A 26,359-nucleotide genomic window follows, 5' to 3' on the forward strand; every position below is an offset into this window, starting at 1 on the left:
AACCTGTGTGATGCCGAGGGAGGCTGAAGAATAGAGGCAGTAAGGAACGTGCTCTATTACACACGTGTAGGGGTTGGCCTTAGAACAACGGATTCACCGTAATAGGACGGGAGAAAACAGACCAGTAGAGATGCAGGGTAGGTAGGTAAACATGGTGGGGAGGGTATGTGGAAGTTCTCTGAGAAATAGGAAGCAAGGTCAACAGGAGTTAAATTGCCGAAATAAATTGTGTTGCAAGTGTCTATTATAAACTCTTCCTGTATATACATTCGTCTGTTGCTCAAACAGCAGTCATCAACCTTCAACTGCAGAGCCGTTTTGGAGAACTTTGGTCATGGCCTGGGTTCTCATGTGAGCCGGTCTGTTTACTCGCTTACAGCAGCAAGGCATAGTCCTAGGCCCAGTCGGCTGTCTTGAAAATCCCGCCTTTGGTCATAAGGCAGGTGAGTCAGGGAACCCACCAACGCGGGGAGATGACAGCCATGCGCCGTCATGCGGTGCCCCTAATCGCATTTCCAGCAGAAACAGCCACACAGCTCTCCGTTATAAAAAGAGGGTTGGTTTTATTTTCGGGTTCTGTGGGCTCATATGAAGCAACCTTTCCCAATCAGCGAATTTTGCCCTCTGCTGAACACTTCCAGATCCAAACAGTGACGACCAGTGTTCAGTTGGGCGATACTGCAGAGGACACACATTAAGGGTGGAGGGCAAAGCTGAGGGAGGGCGGGGACACTCACCGGTCTGAAGGCCCACGCCACCCACGCCATCAGTGGGGAAACCAGCTGCACACAGCTGACCTTCGACGCAGTTTCAACTTGTGAAAGGGATGGGTGGCGCCATGCCATCAGGGGGAAGTGAGGGCCAGCGTGGGCCTCGGGCCGTGTGACCCGCCCACCCAACTTCATGGGACGAGCCTCTTTCCTCAAGAGTGAAATGGGACGCATCTACCTCTTCCTGGGAATGGTCATGGGAACCCCATGGGCTGAGGGTGCGGTGGGGGGAGAAGGAAGAGTGGGAAGGCCCAGAAGCAGGCGAGCTGCTCTCACTGCAGTCAAATTTGCGGACCTCAGAACTGGTCTAACGAAAGACAATTTTCTAATTCGTGAAATTGTTTAAACGGAGAGTGTGACAATGGCTCAACATTCAATCATTTACCTGATTGTATCCTGGTATCTGGCTGCTACATCCATCAACTCCAAGTGGCCAGAGAATGAAGGCTGGCGGGAGGGGCGCCAACAGGGCGTGCGAGGCAGACTCACTCACTGTGCAATCCAGATGGCGACAGAAAACAACTTGGGTAATGGGCACACCCTAAGAAAATCGGCCCTGGGTAGACAAGACACCACCTTCCTGATCCTCATCCCCTTAGCCCAGTACCTGTCCCCTGTACCGAGCTTTACCCCCAGCTGCACTCCCAGGCAGGACACAAATTAGAGACACAAATTCATATTTATTCACTGAAATGGGGACCAAATTCCTGTAACTCGGGACCGTCGAGTTTCATCTTCAAAGTTCTTTGTTTCGAAGTAGAAGTACTATGCGTTGGCAATACCTTTTGCAAGAGTCCAGAAAATTAGGCAGGTTTCACAATATGGAGTGTCCTTTTAGGTCAACAGTATTGCTTCAGAAGACAGAACATTTCACAGATCTTGCCTGTAACTTCCAGAAAAGTCAGCCAGCCAGATTTGGGTCCAAACTTCTTTACAAAGCCATTTTCCTATGACAGAATACATTTTCAAAATCAGTGGAGAGTAAGTTTGCTGCAATAAAAAGCAGAGAAGCTTGCACTTCATGTGGATGGCTCCTCTCCTGGCCTCTCACTAGTTTTATTCTGTCGTCCTCATTGTTCCCTAGTCCGCAGCACGTCACGCAAGAGAGCCAGCGTGAGCTGTGCTTTATGGGTCTCAATGTTCAGTAGCCACGTTTTTAAAAGACAAAATAGGCAAAATTATTTTTTAAAATCTATCTAAAATATTATGATTTCAATATGGAAGCACTATGAAATTCATGACATTTAACATTTTTGGTATCAAATCTTTAAAATCCAATGTGTAGTTTGCACTGACAGCATATCTTAATTCAGAGATTTCCACTGCTCAACAGTCACACGTGACTAGTGGTTACCACATGGGATAGCACAGCCGTAGAGGACAGAAAAGCCTCATTTTTCCCTCTCTTCTCTCTCTCTTGTCTGGCACTGAAATACACATGTATGTTTGTAAACTTGTGCTGAGTGTCGTGGACTCACAATAAAGCCAGATTAAATCAGTGCCTCTGAGCCTATGAAAAGGTTGTTGATTCTTTTCATTGTAATTCATTCCTTTTGATCAGTTTTTTTAAAAAAGTATAAAATGTAGACTAATTAATTTACGATCTATGATTACTGGGCATCCTCACTGAAAAGTATCTTTGAGGTCATCCAGCCTAATACACTTTTATTTTGAAAAATAAGGAAACAGGTCCACACCCATATTCAGTATTGAAGTATTATTTCTAAAAAGGGAAGACAGGAAACCACCCAAATGTCTAATACTTGGGAATCGGTTAAATAAATCATGACACTTACAATTGGTGGAATATTCTGCAGACATTAGAAATGTTAACATGAAATATGTGAGATGCTGAAAATATCTGTAACAATATCACGTGAAAAAACTCGTAAGTACTAATTGCATATGATGTCTGCATACAGACGTGTTAGTATGGTGGGAGTGATATTTCCTCTTTCAAAAGTATTTTTTAATGATGCTATTTGTACCTGACAATAAATATACAAATAAGGATTCGATATCCTGTCAGTATTGTAGTATTACACAGGATGCCCAGATCTGGTTATTTCTGGGAATAGTTTATTAAATGGAGCTACCTTGGTTTCAAGAAAACCTAAAGCACAAAATAATATCCCGTATCAGTACTGCAAAGGAGGTAAGACCCTGAGGATTTTTTAAGCCATAGGGAAGTACCATGATGTTCCCGCTTCTCTAGTGATCATTCATTCACGCAATTACTTACTGGACACTGGGGCACACGGCCACAAACACCCTGTGCACTCGGCAGACAGGACCCCTGCCCTCACTAAGCCCAAATGCTCACTCATCCCAGAGACAGTAAACAGATGAGCAAATACACGCGTGACGTGATGTCCAGTCGTGGAAACAGTGAAGGGAGCAGAGCAGGGCCCAGGGATAGAGCGGGGCTATCTGAGATGGGAGGATTAAAGAAGACTCCTGTGAGGAGGCAACTTCGGAGAAGGACCTGAGTGAAGGGAAGAAGGGCGCCGTGCAGACTCCGGGGAAGCGGTGCTTCCAGGCAGAGGCCAGAGCAGGTGCAAAGACCCTGAGGCAGAGTGTGCTTAGCTTATGGACACTGGAGGGACGAGAGCCATTCCTAGAAAAGGACATGAGGGAGATTCTTGGGGGCCAGATCACGTAAGGCTGTGTGTACAGGGCTCATGACTTGGTATATTTGTTCCCAGGAGGAAGGGTGTTTGCAAGGGTTTGCATTAGGTCCGGACAGGATCTAGTTCAAGCCGTAAAGATCACTCTGTCTGCTTTGTGGAGAATGGACCACAGGTGGGCATCGAGGGAGCAGGGAATTGGCAGGAGGCTGCTGGCATAGTCCAGGGAGAGGAAAGCGGCCCCAGTGCCCTGGATACCCAGTCTTTCGAAGGTGCAGCCAACAGGATTTGCTGATGAATTAGATGAGGGGTGTCAGAGAAAGGAGTCAAGGGTGACACCAAGGTCAGAGAACGGGCACTTAGGGAGGTTTCCTAAAGGACCCACAGGGAGACTTGAATTACACTTCACCTGGTTTTTCATTACGTGACTTTTTAAAATCTCAAGTTAAAATACAAAAGAAATACAAGAAGAAGTTGGCCCTGAAATGTGTGTAATCAAAGGCTATATCAAAATATGTTCGGTTGTATCACCTCACCATTACACCCTTGGGAAACGCCTTTGCCAAACTGAACACTCACTCAATTATCTACATGTCTTTGTATGGACTTTTATTTGCCTCAAATTGACCAGGCCCTTATTTAGAGCAAGATGACCATAAAAATTTTTTTAAAAACCTACTTATGACTCAGGCTTTTGTATGCTGCTTGAGTGGAAAGCACCAACTCTGTACATCCCTACTTTCAAAGGGGCTTTCTTTGAGTATTAAAGTAGCTTTAAGAACTATGTATTTGGCCATCTTGGTATTTCCCACATAAACTTCATAGTTATATCTGACAGTTTACAAAGCACCGTTGTAGAACTACTTCCCTTCTAAGGTAGGTATTATTGTCTATATTATATTAATTATATATCATGTCACCTCATAATATTCATTATATAATGAACCTGAGTCTTACGTTACTTCAGTTACTGACCCAAGGTCACACCCCTAGGGAACGGGAAAACTAGGATTCGAATGTCAGTTCCAATGTTCGTTCACTCAATCACTCCATCAACAAATACTTGCTGGGCACCTTCTATGCAACAGGCCCTGTGCCAAGACAGGTGCAGTAGGTAGGCAGACTCCTGCCTGGAGCTGGGGGCTCGGGCTCCTCCTCCAGCTCAGGCACTGGTCCGGACGCCACCTGACTCAAAGGAAAGGCAATCCCCAGCGGTGAGATGAGTTCCATCTCTGCGCTTTCTACTGGGTTTTCAGAACATTCTTGCATCGCGAATGCTGAAAACAGGTAAAAAAAAATAGCACTAGACCTCCTATCAGATCTTGTGAGAGCCCAGCCATTCAGCCCTTCAGATGGGCAGAGGGGACAGGAGGAAATCATGATAAATGTGGCAGAGGAATAAAAAGAGAGATGAGAAGCAGCAAACGAAGGGAAGGGAGGGAGGGAAATACCTCATGCCGCTAAAAATGAGAAAGGAAAAATGAGGAGATCGTGAATCCCATCATTGCTGCAGTGGTCTTATGTTTCCCTTTAGGGCATCTATTTTAGATGGGAACTAATATCCAACTGTACTCAATCATAATTTATGGAGATTAAATATATTTATTCAGGGAAATTAGGCAGTACTACTGCTATGAAGACTAACAAGTGTTGAGTATTTATTTGCAGAAACTGTTCTAGGTGCTTTAGGTATCACATTAACCGACTGAAGCCTTACACCAGTCCTAGCAGATAGAGGGCAGTATTCTACACTCATCTTACAGAGCAGGAAAGGAAGCTTAGCGAAGTTCCGTGACTTGCCTGTCACACAGTGAGCACCGCAGGCCGGGCAGGAAGCCGGTCTGTGCCCTGCATGTCTATGCTGTCTTCACATGCCAAATTCTCGAGTTTTCCTAACATCCCTGGGCACGTTTACAATTTAATTCAATGATGGGGATTCTCTAGTTGGAGTCTGGAGTCAATGACAAGCAAAATGGACAATCCACAGGACGACAGAGCCTGGGCTTCACGATCAGTGATTTGTTTGGAGTTTTCTCAGGAGGCTGGAAAGTGAGAAGTGGGGGCTGGTGTCTCGATAAAGTTACAAAATGCCTCTCCTCTCCCCCTCCTCCTGTGGGCCAGCTGACTCGAGTAGCACAGGCACATGACTGCCAATTCCCCTGAAATGAATCACTCAGGACAGAGGTCATTCATTTGAGCAGATCTGTCACCATCACTAGGACAGAAGGTCCGAGCTGGCCGTGCCAGTGTATCCTGACTGGAAAAACAGGGCCGTCCATGAACAGAATCAGTGTCACGTGAGCTGGGAAAGGACTAACGAGGTTCCTTTGAAATGACATCTCAAGCAGTGTTTCCATCATGTCTCAGACCTAAGTCGAGAGCTTGAAACCTACGTAAGGACTTCGTGAAGGCTGAGTGTGTGTGTGCGGGCACATGTGTGTATTTACATCTCCACTCGAGTCAGGCTCCACTCGAGTCAGGCTCACCTTGCCACACTCAGACCTACACCTGCCCTGAAAAACACATACGCTTCCAGAAATTCTCAGAGACAATTCCACACCACTGACTATGGGCTCCAGGAGCTCACAACACTTACTGCTAGAAGTTCAATTTGACAGTAACAATGATCACTGTCCCTGTGCTCCGAACCCTACACCAAGCGTTGGGGACACAGCCCCAGCCCACAGACAGCTCGTGGACTCGTGCATCTCCCGGCTGGAAAGCCGCACAGCGGAGCTGGAATTTCCACCAATCCTTTGCATCGCTTCCACAGCAACCGGAAAGAAAAAGGACTGAGCATCTCTCAGGCTTCACCAGCCCCCAGCCAGGCTGAGTTAGAAAAGCTCCAGGAAGAAAAGGTGACTGAGAAAGGGCACGGTTCCAGCGAGGCCTGGCATTCGGCTGCAGGGCCTCAAACAGAATGCAGACGACTAAGAAAAATGACTACATTTATAACGACTGAAGACAGCTATAGTTTTAAAAGACAATGATTACGAGATACCTGTCACGTGTATAAAAAGAATTTGTATCCAGAATATTCAAAAAATTCTGACAAATCAATGAGAAAAGGACAAAATAATAGGAAAATGGGCAAAGAGTGGAAATAGGCAATTGTCTGAGTAAGAACTGTCGATGGTCAAAAACATGAAAAGATGCTTATCCTCACCAATAGTCAAGGAAACAAGAACTCAACAACCAGATAAATGAGATACATGCTTTTTAACCATGTGGGGAAATTATGAGATTGCTGAAACCCAGCTGGGGCGGGGGAAACATGTGATATTCTCAGAAGCTGGGATGGGGTGTTATTTGATAAAACCATTCTGGAGGGCAAGGATCTAGTAAATTCAAAATTTACAGACAGCACAACCCAGCCATTCTACACCCCAATATCCAGCCCAGAAAAACATACAAGCACAGGGCAGGCATGAATAATGATCATCAATGAAGGTTCATTTATGAGGGCAAAGTCTCGGAATAACCTAAATATCCATCAGCCAAAAACAGCCAGACATTTGACAGCGTTTGCACACAATAGCATACACGTTTAAAAAATATTATTTTAAATACCCTCGAGGGGAAAAAAAGTAGAATAAGTGCCACGTACTATTGATGCATATAAAACATTTTTACAAAGGAAGTACTACGTGTATTTTCTATGGATATGTTCAATAGAAACATTTTTACATGTTTTACATGTAAAATAATTGTTAAACAGTGGTTACCTCCGAGGAGAGAGAAGGGCCAGGATCGGGAGCTGGGGAGAGGATCCAAAGGGACACGAGCGCTTTTAAAAAGCTAAGTGTTAAGTACCCTGGGATACAAAGAAAAGCACGTAAATCCTGCTGTGGAAGGCCCCTTATCAACATGTGTTCTAATATAGGTCCTGGCTTTTTAAGGCATTAATAGTAAAGTGAATTTTTATTTAGAAATTCCTGAATAAAGTTTCTTGCCGGTGGTACAGTACATTAAACAGCCAGAATTTGTTATATTACAAAACTGGAAAAAATATCAATTTGTAAGCAATGAAGTTGCAAAAATTTACACCTACCTTTTGCAGCATGATAAATACCTAAATATAACAGCATCTAATCCCAACTGTCATTCAGTGCTAAGGCTACGTTGTCATGACAACCCTAGCACATGCTAAGTCCTAGACTAGGCTTTGCACTGATTCTGAAGATGGCTTAGAGGTGCTTGAAAATACCACCCTTAGGAGTGTGTGTGTTTGTGTGTGTGTGTGTGTGTGTGTGTGTGTAATTAGGAAGGAAACTGTCAATTCCTATTTCCAAGTAAGGAACCATGAAGACTTGCCGTCACACATACCCAGCCTCCGTTCTGCCTTATCCATTCTCCTGTGTGTTCCGTTATGAAGTCAGCAACAAAGTAAGAAATGTCCTTGTAAGTATCCACATCTGGGGTGATCTGCTCCCGAAGCAGTTTCTTGATGAGAATACCTTCAAATGCGAATATGGTCACAATCCTTCCCCAGTTAATGACGCCGTCTTCAAACTCCTTTTCCATCACTTGGTTGAATATTGTCCTGGCAGTATCTATGGACATGACATCGAAGCTGTCCAAGCATGGCTTCAAATTCTTTTCCACTTCCTTTTGGACGGAAGAGGCAATATCTTGCAATACTCTGGAGGTTCTGCTGGGGCCAGTCCCAGGCTGTGGCACCTGCAGGACATACGTCAGATAGTCCTGGGCCAGCGCGTGGATGTACCCAAACTCACAGTCGGTCATCTTCTGCCAGCTGGAGAGCAGCGTCTTGAGCTTGTTCACCGGGAAGGGGCTGAGAAAATCTGAAGCTAGAGTTCCAAGCCTGGCGGGATGTGACTCACAATGAGATGTGGGGCCGGTAGAATTTCTGCTTACATCACTGATAGGAGCCTCCCTCCCAGGCACTTCTGAGCGTAGCTGTGTGTGAAAGTGAAAGCGCACAATGTGAAAGAAGAAAATGTCTCCGAGAGGCCACTTCCTCATCCTGTAAGCCTTTGATTCAGCTTTCTAACCTCTTAAGTGCTGGCCCCCTGTATGCTGCCAGGGGGGGCATCACATGGTACAATCCCTGTAGAAACCCTGCGGTTCCTCAAAAAATTTAATATACAATGACCAGGTGACCTGGCATTTCCACTTCTAAGTGTACATTCCCAAAGAAAACAGGTACTCAAACAAATACTGAAACGTGAATGTTCACAGCAGCATTCTGTACAACAGCCAAGAGGTGGTAAGAACCCAAATGTCCGCCAACAGATAGATTAACAAATGATGGAACATTATTCAGCCATGAAAGGAATAAAGTACTGACACTCGCTGCAACGTGCATGAACCTCAGAAACATGATGTCACGTGAAAGAATCCACTACAGGAAATGTCCATAATAAGTAATTCCGGAAACAGAAAGCTGACGGGCGGCTGCCAGGGGCTGAGGGAAAGGGTGGTAACTGCTTACGAGGTACAGGGCTTTACCCTGAGAGGAAAACGTTTGGGAATTACACAGAAGTGGTGGTTACACAACACTGAATATACTAAACACCACTGAACTGTTCACTTCAAGATGGGTCACTTTATGTGAATTTCACTTGCAAGAGAAAAGTCTTAAATGCAGCCCGTGGCTAAACGGGATTAATGAGAATTTGGAATGGAGGGGAGTGAATACCTGGTGGCAGGGAACAGGCCTCACCAGCGGCTATGGCAGTACTGCCCTGATACTTCGGTACCTAAGTAAGGACAACATGGGGAGGGGAGATGAAAATATCTCCTCTGGTCTTCACCTGCCCTTTACTCTGGGCTTCTGACAGGTGGAAAACAAAGTTCATACCGGGAATGAAACTTTCGGCTAGCGCCTTAATTCAGAAATTATCCAGTGTATGGATCAGAAATTGTGGCACCAGAAGGCGCGCTGAACCCGGATTCGGTGCCAGCCAAACCCCTGGCCCCTCACTCTGTGTGCCGGGGTGTGTGAAGTGACACAGGACGCGTGGACCTCAGCGGGCTGAGGTCAGGCCCAACCACCTGACCTACAATGCCAGGCCTGTAACAAACCAGTGCTTGGACATCGCTGGCTCCCCACCGTTCTCACCTGGGCTGAGGAGGAACCGGGCTCCTGAGCCGGCATAACTTCGGACCTGCACAGTCTGAAGTGCAATACAAGTCTGTCATTTTATCAGCTCTCGCAGCCGTTCTGGGAAACGGGGGTGGGGTGGCGCGGGACGGGCATGGAGAAGCCACCGGCTGAGCAGGGGACTCGGGGCGGGTTTCAAGTCTCCTGGCCAGAGTGCATGGCAATCACAGCGTCAGGGGACCATACCCCTGGATGTCAGTCCTGCGAGGAGGCAGGAGCGGTGCCTGGGAGAAAGGGGACAGTTCTGGGTCCCTGGAGAAATTGCATTCACTCTTTTTCTGTCCACATATGGAATGACTGATTCGTCGCATCAAGTTGTACGAACAGCTGCAAACAGGTGAAAAAGTCACGTATAACCGGTATTTCTGAACTGTCACCAAAGGGGTATGGGAAGGAGAGCTGCTTAGGGTACCCGCTAAGGGACGTGGGACCGGCCAGCCAGCGCTCCTACCCACCTCCTACCGGGAACGTAACTGACAAGGCCCGTGGCTCCGCCCCGCACGCAGCACCCACTGGGCACAGGCCACGCCCCCTGCAGGCTGCCCCCTGCCGATGGCTGAGCAAGGCAGGGGTACCTTCCTGAAAGCCCCTCTGTAGGGTGACTCTGATCCCATGACTTGCCATCACCTTCGTGGGAGCTGCACACACCTTCCTTCTCTCTAAGGTGACCGAGGCCAGCCTGCGCTGTGGTCTGACAGCCCTCCCAGCCTCTGCCACCTCCCTCCCCAGCCTCCCTCACAGGCGTTTCCACCGAGAAACCTCTTAGCACCGCCTCCTGTCTGGCCGTTGTGTCCTTGGAGGACTGGACTGACACGGGACCTGCAGAGACAAAGGAGTGTACAGGCCTGTGCTGGAGCCACTTCTCTAGGATTTCCCTGGGAAAGGCCACTCCCTCCTACACTGCCCTGGGCCACAGAAGCAAGATGCCACAGCCAGGCAGCTTTGCCTCCTCAAATCCTCCTGGAGCACCCTAAGCACCAAAGGATGGACATTTCTCTTCTCCTCCAATTACACTCCCATGGAGAGGAGTATTTCTAGAAAAACAGGAAAAGCATGCGGTGTCCAAGCTGTAATGTCGCATTCTGAGGTCAGGCTCGACCTTTTTTCTCTCATGCCAGTGCCCAAGCCTGGGTCCAGGAGACGCAGGGAGCTGATCTTTGCTGAATAAATGAAATGCACTTATATCACACCCGGGGCCAACTACATACAATTCGGGCTCTATATTTCTGACCTGGATCCAAAAAGGACTTGCTTTAAATAGTGTGGCCTGCCGTAGTTTATTTTGGAGCGTTTCCAAATAATCACTTTTCAAGGACAGATAGGAGAAAGTCAAAGTCTTTTCCAAAAAGAATTATTTGTCTCTAAGATGCAAAAAGACTGGGGCGGGGTGAGGTGGGCTGGAGGGGGTTGTGGGGAGGAGACAAGAACGGCCGAGGACCCGGTGTGAAGACGGGGCAGGTCTCCTTTCTCACGGACACACCAGGTGCCATGAGGGTCAGCGCGGGTCCCCATCCTCATTCAGTTACCCCGCGAGCAGACGCTAAGCTGCTGCTGAGTACCGGGGTCCTGTGAGGCTCTGGACACGGAGTGTCTGCCCTACAGAATTCCAGTCTAGGAGGGAGGGACTGGGGAGGGAAGAATTAGACAGGAAACGGCTGCAGGGCAGCTTGGACACTGGACCCTGCCTGGAGCCCATCCCAAGGCCACACAACTGCTGTGAGGTTCTGGAAATGCACCTGTGTGACATGATCTGTGCTGGACTAAGGGGCAACAAGGCCGACGGCTTCCCGTCTGTCCACACCTCACAAGGACCTGTGGCCTGACCAAGGCGTTCTCTGTCTTGTTTTGTCCAGAAGTTCCTACTGAGAAGCGTGGGGTCCTGACTGGGCTGAGGAAACGAGCGGTTTCTGTCATGAGAGGAACAGTAAGAGAATGACTCGGCCCATAACGAACAGCTTCTGCCACCGGTGCCGTGCCGTGGGCTGCATGGCTGCGGCTACTGTCACACGCGCTGGGGGCCCTCCAGCCTCACAGCCACTCACTGTGCGCAGACGGCCACGCTCACACACGTCTGTGCCGGGGACCTGCAGCTTCCCAGCCCCCAGCCCCACACTCAGTGGCTGAAAACGATAATCACACGTTTTCTCACCACTGAGATGTGGGCAGGGCTCAGCAGAGGGCACCACGGCTCTGCTCCACGCCTGGGCTTCGGCGGGAATGACTCCACCAGCCGGGCTGGCTGGGCCCCTCCTAGCGTCAGGATCTTCCTGCGTGGTCTCTCCAGCACAGCGGTCTCCAGCGGGCCATAATTCTCACCTGGTGGCTCAAGTGTCCCAATGACTGATGGAGGAATCGAATGGCCTTTTATAAACCCAGCTTAGAACTCACATGTCTGTCACACTCTACTGGTACAAGCAGTCACATGCTGCCCAAATTCAAGGAGAGGAAACACAGGCCACTTCTAGTGACAAGGAGAGTGGCAAAGAACTTGCAGCCATGTTTTGAAACTAACACGGTGTGCAACTCACATACAAGGTGACAGTCGTGCACAGTGTCACCCTCACACAATCCCTCAGACTGGTAAGGGGGGGCTCCAGTCTGGGGATGACGTGGGACCGCCCCTCCTCCCCCCAGGCTACCACAGGGCCAAGAGCCCCTGGGCTGGAACCCTCAGAGGGCAGAAGTCCCCTCAGAGAGTGGGGGGGTCTCCCTTCATTGTCACCAGTCCACCTCCTGCGCCAGCGGGGCAGAAAGCAATGCAGAACAAGGGTCAGTTTCCACGGGGAACAAGAGGGAGGAAGCCGGATGCTCCCTGGGCTGACAGTGGCCCGAGGAATCTCCAGTGCGTGACCTCGGGGAGACTCTGCTGAGATCAACTTCTCTTGTCCCCAAAGGAGGAACCTGGGCGGAAACTTGCTGGGCTTTTCGCCCCTCAGAGGAAGTGGCTCAGGGGAACTCCCAGCCCCGGTGTTCGCCTCAGCTTCCCTGAGCTCGTCACGACCACTTCCCATTCCCAAGGCCCGGGCCTTGCAGCCTTCTGTGGTGACACCACTCAGTGGGAACTAACGCAGGGGAGGGGAGTGCGCCGGAGCCGCTCCATGCCCGATATCTCCCTTGGTCCCGGCGGGCCAAGCCTGAACCACCAGAAATCCAGTGTGGGCATCCCTCCCGTCAAGAAAAGCCAGTGGCCCATGTAAGCGGGCACCACATGGTGGGAGCTCGGTTTCTATCCGAGGAGACTAATTTCCAGGAAATCCTGTGAGCAAATCAGCAAGCGGAACTTCCCCTGGTGCTGCTGTGCTTGGAGCAAGCTGCTGTGGGCCACTGGAGAACAAAGAGTCCTGTCTCAAGGGAGCTGAGAGGCCAGGCGGGGAGAGCCAGGTGTCAACGACTGTCGTGTCTGGGGTAGCATTTCAAACTAAGGCTGCAGAGCCACCGGGGCTTGGAGGAGGACGGAGGGGGAGGTTAAAACCTTGCACGGTGCCACACAGACAGAACACCTGAGTCCCTCTGTCACTTTCCTGCACTCCTGTGCAGGTGTCGCTCAGACATCTCACCCTCTGCTTTTACTTGAACACCCACTGCTCGTTCTGCTCACCAGCTCAGGACTCTCCAAGGGCCCCTGTGAAGAGGACCCCAACTCCTAAAGGGCCATCATGCTCTGGCCCGACCTCCCCAGTCAACCGAAGCTCCCAGCTCCAGCCCCGCCCTGACCTGGGTGCTTGCCTGCTGTCTCTAACCAGACGGCTTTCCCCTTTCAGTCCTGCGTCTCCAAATCTTCTCCACCTTCAAGGCCGACTGTCCCTAGCCAGGAAAACACTCAGTGTGTGCTCCCGCAGGAGTCTGCCTGTGAAACAGCAAACCCAGCGGCCATTCTGCTACTGGAACCCCCTGCTGGAGTCCAGACTGACGGGGTCCTGGGAAAAGGGCTCTCACTCGCCGCTGATTGTTCCAGAGGCCCAGCACAGAGCTGGCACGTGACACACAATGCTGGGACTGTTGTTCGCACTGGCAGTGATGACAAGGGTTTTACAAATGGCCTGCTTCCCAATCAGACTGAAACCGTGGCTGAAACCATACGTTTTCTGTTAAGTTGGGCTCGGCAAAGCGAAAGCACAGCTTTCTTTCCTTTTCCCAAATGCCATCTTGGGGGAAGTACAAGAGAAAAGCCTATTTGAATAGAACCTTCCCGTGACATGGGCAGAGGGCCTTGGACTTTCCAGTGCCCTAAACGAAATGGCAGAAGACACAACAGAAACGAAGGAAGCAGAAGTGTGCCGCTCGGTGATGGCAAGTGAAACTGGGCCCCTCAAGGGCAATTCTCTGTGGAGAGCCACGAACTCAGAATAGCCCACGGGGAAGGTGCAGACACCTACGGCCACTCAGCAAACTTCACGGAGCAGCTGGCACGTCCCCGGCCCCAGGCTGGGTCAGCCATGCGTGCCCCGTCCACAGGTCGTGTTCACCCACCCACACAAGGCTCGTTCACGGTGGGCCAGGGCCTCACACAGATAAGCAGGACATCCCACTGCAGATGCCACGTGCCACAGTCCGAGTGCCATGAGAGGGCTTCCCGGAAGAGGCATGAGATTCCCCCGGGCAGAGACCACACTGGTGAATTCAGTACATGCAGGTGTGAATCAAGCAGCCTGTGCTTCCCCTGAGGCTGAAACGCAGAACCAGGGGCTGTGGACGTGCCTGTGCAGGGGCCAGGAGCTGGGGGGCGACGCGGGAAAGTCAGAGGGACCCCCAACGGAGAGGAACGCAGTCCGAGCTGCGTTTTAGGAAGGTCATTTGGACAGGTCTACTTATAGCACTGGTTCCCGAGGACACAGGGACGACAGAGTTTCCTGTAATCAACTTCACTGACTATAATTGACACATATAAAATCCATCCACTTTAGGTGGACACTTTCAACGGGTTTGGACCAATGTAAACATCCCTACGAAGACATAAAACGCTTTGACCCCCCCAGACGTGTCCTCAAGCCCATTTGCAGTCTGGCCCATGCTACCGCCTGGCCCTAGGCAAACACTGATCTGCTTGGCATCGCAATCAATTATTCTCCCTATCCTAAAATTTAGTAACAATGAGGGAGGCCAGTTGATTCAGTGGTTAGAGCACAGTGCTCATAACACCAAGGTCGCCGGTTCGATCCCCACAAGGGCCAGTGAGTTGCGCCCTCCACAACTAGATTGAAAAAGACAACTTGACATGGAGCTGATGGGTCCTGGAAAAACATACTGCTCCCCGATATTCCCCAATTTAAAAAAAAAAAAATTAAAAAACAATTTTTTTTTAAATTACTAAAAATGCAACCGACCAGGATGTCCTCTTTCTTTCTGGCTTCTTTTACTTAGAATGATGGTTTTGAGTCATCCACGTCGCTCGGGGCCTCAGAAGTTTGTTCCTTTCTGTTATTAAGATAGTCCCCTGTGTGTGGACACGATGGGCTCACCTGATGATGGACATCGGCGTTGTTTAGTTTGGGGCTATGACACAAAAAGCTGCTATGAGCATCTGCGTGCAGATTTCTTTAATGGACGTAAGTACTCATTTCTCGTAGGTGGACATCGAGGAGGGAAACTGCTGGTCCCACAGGAACGAAACATTTCGCTTTGTAAGAAGCCGTGAAGCTGCTCCCCAGTGGCTGTCCCAGTGTCTGTTTGGACACATCTCCCTTCATCTTGTGTAAGTACCTACGAGTGGAATTTCAGGTCAGGTTTCTTTTCTTTTGTTTTTGTTTTTGTAAGGATGAGCTTTAATTCATCAGAAACTGCCAAACTATGTTCCCAAGTGACTGGACCATTTTGTGCTTCGACCAACACATCCGGGGCCCACGCACTCCACATCCTGCCAACATTTGGTGTCATCATTTTGTTTAATTTTGCCCTTCTGGTGGGTGTGGAGTGATGCTCATAGTGCTTTTAATTTGTGTCTTCATGACTAATAACGCTGAATATCTTTCTGTGTGTTTGTTGGCCAATTGTAGATCTTTTTGTGAAGCATCTGCTATGACTTTTTGCCCATTTTTAAAAAGACATTTGGTGAGTCTTCTTACTGAGTCCTAAGGGAGGCGATTTCAGTCAGAGGTGGTAAGTCAGAGGTGATGAGGGCTATGGCCTGACCAGACAGTAGCACGAGTCGAGACCCTGAGGGGACAGACCTGACAGGCTCAGTGGAGAGCCAGCTCAGAAGCCACCCTGTGCAGACAGCAGCAGGGTAACATCTTCCCTGCAAACACTGCCTCCATCTGAGCCTCAAAAAGTCTGGGGAGGGGAGGCCTTCTTGGGCAGAGCGTCAGGAATGGCCTGGTTTTTCCCAACTATGGCTTCCGGCCCTCAGGCTGCCAAGGGCTGCATGACTGAGGACAGGACTCCCACTACCAGCTGTACCAACGACTGCTGCTACCACATGCTGCGTAACAAACTTCCCCAAAGCCCCACGCCACACACCACCAATCATTGAATCATTCAGGGTCACGTCCACAGGCTGCAGGCAGCTCGGCCCACAGGGCTGTTTGAAAGGACAACTCTGCTCTGAGCTCCAGGTCCGCCCCCGCCCCCCACACACACACGCCTGCTGGTGCCTGTGGGACACACGTCTTCTCTCCCTGCGATGGCAGCAGCAGAGTGCCAGCCCAACCACAGAACCCCCCCACACACACACAGAGCAGGTCCCATGGCCAGTCCCCTGGAGGCAGAGAGGGGAGTGAGTCCCTGCAACACAATTACTCACAGTTGTATCAGGACCAAGTCCCTCCCGGGAAGAGGAAGTGGGTCTTCACTCATCTGCTTATCACAGCGGTTACTCTTCCGTCTGCGCTCCTCTAAGAAACAGCACCTCCTTTTCTTCCGAGAACTCTCCCACTCAGAACTCCAATTTATGCTTCCAACTGGAGCCATCAGGTTTGCTACAAAACCCTCCAGCCCCGACTGCAGCTGGCTGAGCCGGGGCGGGCACGTGACCCACACAGAGCCCACGAGAGCCCGCCGTCAAGGCGTTTAATTTTGGTACCGTGGGAAGGATCACACAGCCTCTCCAGCACTCGCGTTCTGGCCTGGGCCCAATGGCTTCCGTGTGTTTCTCACTTTGGAAAGGACACCAGTGAAAGTAACTGAAACCCATAAGCAGAAAGGAGAGGAGACAAGAGGGTCCCAGTGGCGGCCACGTCCTTGGTTGCGATCTCTCCCTCCCATGTGTAGGTAGCGGATGCATCCCAGGGTCCTTCCAGTATGTTCTCCTCTCATCCACATTGGAGTTCTTTCACTGTGGTCTCGGACTAAAGGGCGGACACACGCATTTCCCCACCGGGCATCATCGGAACAGGCTTTGGCTCCTGCTCCACGGCGTGTTCCTGAAAGGGGGTCGGGATAAAGTTTCCTGAGAGAGAAACGCTGTTCACAGTGTGTGGGGGCAGCAGTCGCTGTCGTGAGTGGATGCAGGGTGGGCTTCGGGCACGGGACGGTCCCTCCCAGCCTCTTACTGTGCCATCCTGGGGGTGCAGTGCCACAAGGTCTGCTCCCTGTGCTCCCCGACAGGGCAGGCACTGGGCTCCTGCAGTGACCTCCACAACTCCCCAGCCTGGCAACCCTGCTCCTCACTCCTCATGGGTCCCCCCAGGGAAACACACCTGGAAGGCCTCTGGCCTTGAGAGAAAAAGGAAACAGCCTCCCTTGCCCCACTCCCATGTCCCTGCAGCCACCACACTTCCCTGCTCCTCAAAAGAACGTTCTGCACTTTCTGTCCCCATTTCCTCCGATAGCCCTTTCTCCTCGCTATTCCATCACTTTTGATGACCTTGCTTAACTGTCAGCAGGGAGACCCCTGGCCAGTGTGAGTCACCCTCAAACTGAGATTAAACACCTCATTACCATGAGGCAGCTCGACCGACGGGGCTGGGAGAGGCCGCCTCATCACTGCAAAGCAGACTTGAAAGACGACTTGAGTGGTTTGTATTAAAACCTGGCACGTTACACACACTTAATGTACTCTCAAGGGTTAAAAGATACATATTTTATGACACTCTCCTGTTCAAACCCTCTCTGGCTTCCTTTAACACTGGAACGAGATTCCCAACGACCGTGCCTGCCAGAGCCCGGCCGTCTGGGCCCGGGCCCGTCTGCCTCACTCCTGTGTCCGTCCCGACACACCACCGCCTGGCTGCAGCTGCTGGCCCTCAGGGTCCCGTGCTTCTCGGAGTATCTGCATGGCTGTCTTCCTCCCCGTAGTTCCGTCTTGCACTTCTCACGACCTGGCACTCGATGACTTATTTGTCTGCTGCAGTGTCTACACCTCTCTCCCAGTAGAATGTAAGTTCCCCGAGGGCAGGGCCTCTGTTCAGCCTGCTCCCTGAGCGCGCGGAACACGGTGTTCGTTGGATGATACGGGAAAGAGTGGAGAGAGCCTGTCTGAGATGTGGAGAGTGACAGGACCTTAGGACGGTGGCGCCCCAGCCACCCTGAGCCAGACTTTTCACTTACGCCAACCGAGAGCGTTGTCTGTGCTGCTGAATCAGTGTGCGATCCGCCACCACTAACGCGGTGTGACAAGCCAGCCCCGAAGCGCAGCGACTGACGGAATCACTCACCTTTCTCAGTGCGAGCTGCTCGGTGACACTACTTCAGGCTGTGGGTCGAGCCCCAGGCTGCTGCACAGGTCTCTAGTTTCTAGACCGCAGTTGCCTGGGGCAAAACCTCCTGGCTGACAGCAGAGGGACAAGAGTCCACCCAAACTACCACGCGCACCTGAGACCTCCACTCACGTCACATCTGCTACCCTCCTATGGCTTATGAGGGTATGATAGGTCGCATAGGCTCTGGCCTATGGTCGCAGAGCCAAGCCAAACACCACTGAGGCCGGCAGATACACTCTGCCTACTCTAGCGGGCAGTGCTGTCGTGATATGGGCAGGAATTTATAACTTCGTTACAGGAAGGAGTGAAGAACCAGCAGCAGTAATCCGACTGGTCACATTCAGTGCGCATCTGTCGCTGAGAAATTGAAAAGTCCCGCCTAATGCAAATATGTAAGAAACTCAGGGCTGAAGTAACAGAAGAGAAGTGGTTGTGGGGACGGGTTGCACAACCCGTGCTTGTGTCTGAGACCCCTGGAAAGGTGGACATTTGGGGCTTAGGGCACGTGCAAATGTCGTGTTCTGCAGGGCGAGATGGGCAGGCTGGCTGGACTTCCTCAGGCCCCAGACAGGGCCTCACTTTACCCAAGTGCCAAGGCGCTGCCCCTCAGGACACCGCCGTCCCCTGGCTCTGCTTGGGGACCTTCGTCCACACCAGAGAAGATGTTCCTGCTGTGGCTTTTCGTGGCCTGGAGTGAGTTCGAGGCCCAAACTCAGGCTGGGCCTCAGTCTCTCCACCTATAACCTAAGAAAGCTGGACCCAAACGTGTCCAAACTCCCTCCCTGTTCCACAAATTCCTTGATCCTAATCCTAGGTCTCTGTGGCAGCTTATGAGCCCCCTAAGATGAGTTGCTTCTATTCTAACAAGAAAAAGAAATTTGGGAGAGATGAAAACAGATGGGCAAAATGTTGGGAATTTGTGAAGCTGGGTGAGGGCACAGGGGGATCCAACAGAATACCCTCGCTGTCTCGTGCACGGCAAATTTTTTCTACGATAAAAAGTCTTTTCAGAAACAGAAGCTCCATTGAATAAGCCTCTTATGACCTTTGCTGTCTAGACCCCTCAAGAAGTAACCATCCTACTCAAAGGTACCTTCCAAAGGGAACCCCCTTCCTCTGTCATCCTTCATGCCCATCACATTAGAAAACCTGGGGATTTCCAGAAACTTCTATTCCCACTTCCCATTTATCCAGTGATTTAACTATCACATACGTAAAGAAAAAAGTCACAGACAGGGCAAGACTCACTCTCTTGGCCAAGTTGGGGGCAGAGCCTCTCTTGCTGGCACTGAGTCTGCACTGGGAACTGTGGTGAGGGACTGCGGAGCTCCAGGTCGGAGGTCATTGCTCCCTGTGTCTCCATGGGGGACAGTCTGCAGCGCTCTGCGCATGGCAGTGCTAGGGCGCAGTGCAGAGTGAGACCCCCATGCCCGGAGCACCAGCTATCTTCCACATCTCAGTGGCGCTCACTGGTCTCCCCTCAACCAGAGGGGACTTGAGGCTGCTCCCCTTTTCCAGCCAAAGAAACGCCCTGCTCCCCCAGACTTGGGAAGAGCCTCTCAGGGGAGATGCCTGATTCTCATCCCCCAGGGACTCAGACTCAGCCAAACAGAAGGAGGGCGACACCAGCCTGCCTGCCCGCCCCGCCACGGTGGCAGGTCCCAGGCTGCCTGGGACACAGGCGATCCTGTGTCTCCAGAGGGGCTGCGCATGTCACAGCCCCAGGAGGCCACCTTTCTAACGACAGGACTGCAGCCCTGGCTCCCCCCAGCCTCTCCAGATGGTGTGACCAAGCAGACAAGCCTCTGGGGTCACAGGCAGCAAAAGGACCAGTTCAGGTTTTACCAGATTTTCCCCAGTTGTGCGTTTTATGCAAAAACAGCCAAGAACTCAGACCTGAATAACTCACTCAGGTTTTTATCTGGGGTGGGGGTGGGGGAGGAGCTCTGCATGCTCTCCTCATCCTTCCACCGATTATTTACCCAACGCCCACTACGTACCCAGCTCTGGGCTGGGTGCTGAAGACAGAAAATCAGACAAGTTCTGTCCTGAAGAGTTCCCAGCCTGGAATAAGTAGCAATAAGACAGATTTGTAGAAGCTACTGTAAAACAAAACAAAGTAATGAGGCGCAGAGGTGATGTAAGGATGCTTACAAGGGAAACTGAATACTTACTGGACACCTACTATGTGCCAGGACTTAGGCCGGAACTTTGCAAACCTCATGTCATTTAAAGTCCTAAAGTATTAACTCTGTTCCACAGAGCGGGAATCCGACATTCAAAACGCGACAGGTCACACAGCTAGACATAGCAGAGCCAGGAACAAAACCACCCCGGGCTGTCTGACTCCAAAATACACGGACGAAATGCTATTTGTAAATCTTTCTTAAATTCACACATGCACATCGATGAACACACGCATGCATCTGTTAGCTCTATTCACCGTCACAAAGGAGCCGAGTATCAATCATTACCAACTTTGCATTATTGGGTCTCCGCGGCGGCTGGGCCGGGCAGGCTGAGCGCCCGGCGCCACCTCGTGTTTCCACGGGGGACTGCCGCACAGGTACCCAGGCCGTGGCCGGCTGGGAGCCCCTGCCTCCCTGGGGATGGAATCAAGCGGAAAGTGGCGCAGGCACCATTACCAAAGATTCGCTCTGGATTGAGAAAAACACAGGCCACTGGCAAGGGGCAGCAGCAACTCCTCTTAGGGAAACACCTGCAGATCAGAGTGGCTGTGTTTGCAATAAACATCGTCTATATTTTAAGGAACTCCTTTTTTTCTGTGACAGCCCCTCACCGGGCAGCGGAGGTTTGGGAGGGAAGATGCGGCCCCTGAGTGAAAGAGAAAGCCAGGGGCATGACACCTGCCCTGTGCACATGCCAAGGGCTCTGACCCAGGGGCACCCAGGGTGCGTTGGAGCTGATGCTTTGGCACAGGTAGGGGTTTGCCTGGCTCAGGAGGGGGCACCCACAGACGGTCAAGGTGGACGAATGGGGTGGGAAAGAACACACGTGGGGGAACTGCAAGGTCAATATAAACCAGGGCAGGAAGGCCGGCGGTGGGCAGCGGCCAGGTCCTAAAGGGTATGACGCCACGCTCACAGGAGCAGCGCTTATCGCGTGGACAGTGGGGCTTGACTCAGTCAGATGGGCATCTGAGCAAGAGCGTTCCGGGAGCAGAGGCCAGTCTGCACAGGAGAGGACCGACATGCCAGCGGCTGGTTAGGACGCTTTTGTAACTCTGTAGTCTGTTTGTAACGAAGGGAGACGCGCTGCTCCCGGCACACATGAAGGTCGAGACCGCGAGGAAGGAGAGGAAAAGGATGGAGGAGAGGCCAAAGGAAGCAGAACCACAGGGACTAGTAGTGACAGGGAATGAGGAAACCGGAGGCGGCCGTGGGTAAGAGACACGCTCGCTGAGCTGGGAAAGCCGCGTGTGGCGGGAGAACGAGAGCGGCCAAGCACAGGCCGGGTGCGGGGTGCGAGGCACCGGAAGGCTTCCCACAGGGCAGCGGACGGCGCCGCAGGGCGCGTCCCGAACCGGAGCTGCAGGTGGTGGAAGGCTTGTGCTGGTGGCTTTCTTTCCCCACTTCCTGTTCGACAACCCCTGGAGTTTCACCATTACAAGGCGTTTAGAAATGGAGCGTTTCGGTGCTTTACCTGCTGAGTGCTACCTGAGGGCGCAGACACAGGGCCGGGAACGGGCCTCCCCGCCCGCTGGTGACGCCGGCAGGCGCACACCGTGCAGGAGGCCAGGCCGAGGCCCTGCGCAGGGAGGCGAGTTCAAGAGAAGCTACGGGGCGAGGCTGCCGGGTTCACACCCAGCACAAGAAACAGGCTAAACGGTCCGCTCCCCAGACGAGAAACACGATCCTGGACGCTCCACCCGAGGGGCGCGGGGGGCGGCGCTGGTACAGCTCAAGTGCAGACAAGACAAGGAGGGAAGCAGGGAGGGACGGGCGGGACGACTCCCGACGCCATCCCCGTTACACAGACCTGGATGCTGAGGCCCCCGGACGCAGCGAGGCAGCAGAAAGCTTCCCACAACCCTCAAGGTCTGGCCTCCGAGCACCAGGGCTGCGACGTCACGCACGCTGCGTCGAAACGTAAGTTTAAACGTCATTCCAGCTGCGACACAACATCACGCCGACGGCGACGTCACGTGGGTTCAAAGGTCACCCGAGTTACCACGCACAGTCCTGCCAGTGTACAGTTTCGCGAGCTTTACATCATGTGTGTTCAGAGGTTACGTTAGGGGACTGTGATGTCATTTCAGCCATGGAGCCACGTCACAACGGTGGCGACACCACGGGGTTCAGAGGTCACCCCAGCTGCTACACAACGTCACGTGATGTGACTTGTGACGTCATTTTAGCGGCGACGTCACACCGACTTTGACGTCATTCAGCTGCGACGCAGGCTAAAACGTTAAGTGGACATAAACGGCAAGCTTGTTGCGATATAACGTGACTTGTGACTTCATTGCAGTCACCACACAACATCACACCGGCTACACCGGCTGCGATGTCACATGGGTTCAAAATCAACCCAGCTGAGCTGACAGGTCACACCAGCGGAAGGTCAGATGGGCTCCAACGTCGTTTCAGCTGGGACCCCACCTCAGGCCGGGCCGTGTCATCACGTGTTGACGTCACTCCAGGTGGGATAAGACCTCATGCCGTTGGGTAGTCATGCCAGGCATTCTTCAGCTCCGTTCTAACTTCACGTCCCTGGTCCGTGTTGAGGAAACTTCCTTATGCGGCTATGTAATCCTTTGATTATGGATTTTACAACAATGTACCCCTGCGAGTAAAGGGGGAACGGGGCATCTTTTAATGAAATGGTAGTGGATAAAGTGGATAGTGTATGGGGGGGGCGGGGAGAGAATTTGACTCTTACCGTATACCATGATTTTTATACCATAAAAATCATTCAAGCTGGATCATAAAAATAAAGGTAAAAACTAACGGTTCTACAAGAAAACGCAGGAGGACATTCTCATGAACGCAGGGTAAACAGGACAAAAAGCTCCATTTTAATACAATAAGTTCATAGATTGTACTTTCTAAAAAAAAAAAAAAAACTTTTGTTAATCAAAAGGCACTATTAAAAGAGTAGCCATGGGATAGGAAAATGTATTTACAAAATTTATTTACCAGCAAAGGAACTCCTAACTCAATACATAAAGAACTACAAATCAATAAGAAAAAAATACCACCCCAATGTTTCAAAATAGGCAAACTACTTGATAAGGAACTTCACAAAAATAAGCATATACAAATGACCAATAAACATATTAACTAGAAAAACGCAGTGTTTTCCTTCCTATGTTGGGAAAATCCCAGCTCCTCCCCTTTGTGTTTCTCTCCTGTGCGGCTCCTTAATGCTCAGAAGAACACTTCACTTCTAACACTTCTGGTGATCAAACGGGTGGGCGTTTATCTCCACAACAGGCAATTCCCTGACACCAGCTGGGTGTCCCACAATTTAACTCGAGTCAGACAGTGTCTACTCAGAGGTAGCCCACAGGTTAAGGGCTCAGTCCCATGAGACTGTGCCGCTCTCCCCCACCCCCAGATGCCAGTCACATGTCCAGGTTGTCACCTGGGCTTCTGACAGTCTGGCTATAGATCTGAGGTTCCCACGACCCCCTCTTCAGGTTCCACTAATTTGCTGGAGCTGCTCACAGAACTCAGGGGAACGCCGATGTTGGTGACAGCCCCATTCAAGTACAGTGCCACGTGGGCTCCACACAGCAGGTGCCTCTGCTGTCCTGGGAGGCTGTGACAGTTGCGCCCCATCCCCTCCCAGGCATGTCCCTTTCTGAATCGGAGTCTGCCTCACGTTGGCCGCCCAGGGAGGTGAACAGAGTTGCTAAGCTAGTGACAGGGCACTGCTTCTCACCTTCTAGTCCAGGGTCCCAGCCATGTGCTGTGCTCCTACAACCCTCCGGACTTCTGGAACCCTGACCACAGTTCCTTCAGATGAGCCCAAGATACGTGTCACTCCTGCAAATCGGCAGTTCTCACATTTTCTTGTTGGACAGACTGTCTTTACCCCAGTGTCTGTTCTTGCCCCCTTTGTCATAGATTAGTTGACCATACAGGTGTGGGTTTATTTCTGGGCCCTCTGTTCTGTTCCATTGATCTCTGTGTCTGTTTTTCTGCCCGTACCATGCTGTTTTGATGACTATAGCCCTGTAGTATAGTTTGATATCAGGTAACATGATACCTCCAGCTATGTTCTTCTTTCTCAAGATTGCTGTGGCTATTCAGGGTCTTTTGTGGTTCCATATAATTTTTAGGATTTGTTTGAGTTCTATGAGAAATGCCATTGGTATTTTGGCAGGGATTGCATTGAATCTGTAGATTGCTTTGGGTAATGTGGAATTTTTAACAATGTTAATTTTTCCAATTCATGATGAGCACAGTATATGCTTCCATTTATTTCTATCTTCTTCAGTTTCTTTAGTGTCTTCTAGTTTTCCAAGCACAGATCTTTCACCTCTTGGTTAAACTTACTCCTAGATATTTGTTTGTGAAGCAGTTGTAAATGGGATTATTTTCTTAATGTCTCTTTCTGATAGTTTGTATATTGGTGTGTAAAAAGCATACTCTTAAATATTCATGGCTTCAGAGGGCTTTTGTTCATGGGGACTGTATCCATCAATATTTACTGTGTTTGAAAATAAAACTGGGAAATTTATATCATTTAAATAACAAACTTATTAACAAATGAACATAAATATTGTTATGAATAAGTTTTCCAAACAAAAAAGCAGTGCGAACCGTGGCATTGTTTTCCATTTTTGCATCTCCTTAATGTGAGGCTGCAGAGAGCTGCTCTGTGCTCTGCGCTCTGCATTCAGTGTGCTGGGACACATCCCACACGGTCTGCCTCTGGGATGACGTGGAAATGGCAGGTTGCATCTTAGTACTGCTGTGAAAAGTGTTTTCACCTTGCAGACCCCTTGAGAGGGTGTCGGGAACCCCAGGAATTCCAAGACCACGTGGAGGACCGCTGCCCTTCTCCCCCCTGGGCTGGGCACACAAAGTGACTTCTCCAACCTTCCCGGGTGGGATTGGGGGCTGCTCCCTGCCTGCCTTCCGGCGTGGCCATGGAAGCCTGATGTGTGACAATCTGTGACAAGAGCTCATGTCTGCATCCTGAGCACAGGCAGGTCCTGAGGGGGCCCCGTGCAGGGAAATCACTGTGTCCCGGCCATCTCTCCTGGGCTGGCTGGCCTGGCGCTTGGCCCCACGTACAGTCATAACCCAGCTCTGCTGGCACTTCACAGGGAGCCCCACAAGACCAAGCTGGTCACCTTCCAGACAGACCTGAGTGGGTACCTCCCACAAGGCGTGGTAGACGCCTTCTTCCCCCCAGCACGCTGCCAACCTGCGGAAGGCCATGAGGTGAGCTGTAGCCATGTGTGCGCTCCCGTAGCCACTGCTGCATTCTGTGGGCACCTGTGCGCACTGGGACTGAGTGCCACCCACACGCCTCTCGGCTTACCTCTAGCACCAGGGACCAGCGTGCCTAGGCACCAACAGCGCTGCCAGTGTTGTGTGTGCCAGACTACTCTCAGAACAGCGCCGGTCACCTCGCCTCCCCTGCCACCTGGGCAGGCCCATGCCAGCTCTAGCTGAGAGCACAGCCCACGCGATACTGTCCCGCTGAGGAGGCCCGCAGGCCCGCCTGGCTCTCGAGCTCCCAGGGACACTCGGCCCTGGCACCCAGCCCCCATGTCGTCAGGAATCCCAGGCACAGGGACAGGCCTTGCGAGCGGTCAGGCTGGCGTCAGCTGCCTACTGTGTGAGTGGATGACCCGTTGCCTGGCTGCAGCCCCCAGCCTTGGAAGTGGCTCTAGCTGATGCCCAGTGGGGCAGGACTGAGCTGTCCCCTCTGAGCCCTGCCCACGTTGCAGGTCCCTGAGAAAGTCAAATGTGGCTTTTTGGGGTGAACCTTCACACAGTTGTAATACTTGCAAACCTGCAAAGCAACACACAGGTTTTATATCAACTTGTAACGTATCCACTTTATTAAGAGCACCACGTTAGCTTTAAGCTCGGTCTGTACATACTCTGGAGTTTATCAGCCACCCGTGTGACGCTGCCCTCACCTTAGGTGCAGTCCTCGTGCTGGGGGGTGTCCCAGAAGGTCCACACTGGGCGGGGCAGGGGTTAACTGTGACCT

At 51.3% G+C, this 26,359-nt stretch overlaps 1 protein-coding gene across 3 annotated transcripts; it reads right to left on the minus strand.

The window, feature by feature from the left end:
* Nucleotides 1–506: 506 nt before the first annotated feature.
* BCL2A1 (BCL2 related protein A1) lies at nucleotides 507–26,303 on the minus strand. 3 transcript variants are annotated; one of them, XM_033100265.1, is made up of 3 exons: nucleotides 26,286–26,303; nucleotides 7,724–8,317; nucleotides 507–1,717 (listed from the first exon to the last, which is right to left on the minus strand). In XM_033100265.1, exons 2-3 carry the CDS (start codon nucleotides 8,141–8,143, stop codon nucleotides 1,610–1,612), a joined length of 528 nt encoding a protein of 175 aa, XP_032956156.1. In that variant the 5' UTR covers nucleotides 8,144–8,317; nucleotides 26,286–26,303; the 3' UTR covers nucleotides 507–1,609. The 3 variants fall into 3 exon arrangements, with proteins under 3 accessions (XP_032956156.1, XP_032956155.1, XP_032956154.1); XM_033100264.1 differs by lacking the exon at nucleotides 26,286–26,303 and adding an exon at nucleotides 22,160–22,884; XM_033100263.1 differs by lacking the exon at nucleotides 26,286–26,303 and adding an exon at nucleotides 9,483–9,746.
* Nucleotides 26,304–26,359: the final 56 nt, after the last annotated feature.

Source organism: Rhinolophus ferrumequinum, chromosome 28, assembly GCF_004115265.2.
Source record: "Rhinolophus ferrumequinum isolate MPI-CBG mRhiFer1 chromosome 28, mRhiFer1_v1.p, whole genome shotgun sequence".
In the NCBI taxonomy this organism is placed as follows: Eukaryota; Metazoa; Chordata; class Mammalia; order Chiroptera; family Rhinolophidae; genus Rhinolophus; species Rhinolophus ferrumequinum.

Coding starts and splice junctions, on each gene's coding strand:
- BCL2A1 (XM_033100263.1), bottom strand. CDS start 9,518: ATGCCGGCTCAGGAGCCCGGTTCCTCCTCAGCCCAG. Junction 8,318..9,482: donor CCGGTTCCTCCTCAGCCCAG/GTGAGAACGGTG, acceptor TTTCACACACAG/CTACGCTCAGAAGTGCCTGG. Junction 1,718..7,723: donor TAAGGCAGAACGGAGGCTGG/GTATGTGTGACG, acceptor ATTCTGTCATAG/GAAAATGGCTTTGTAAAGAA.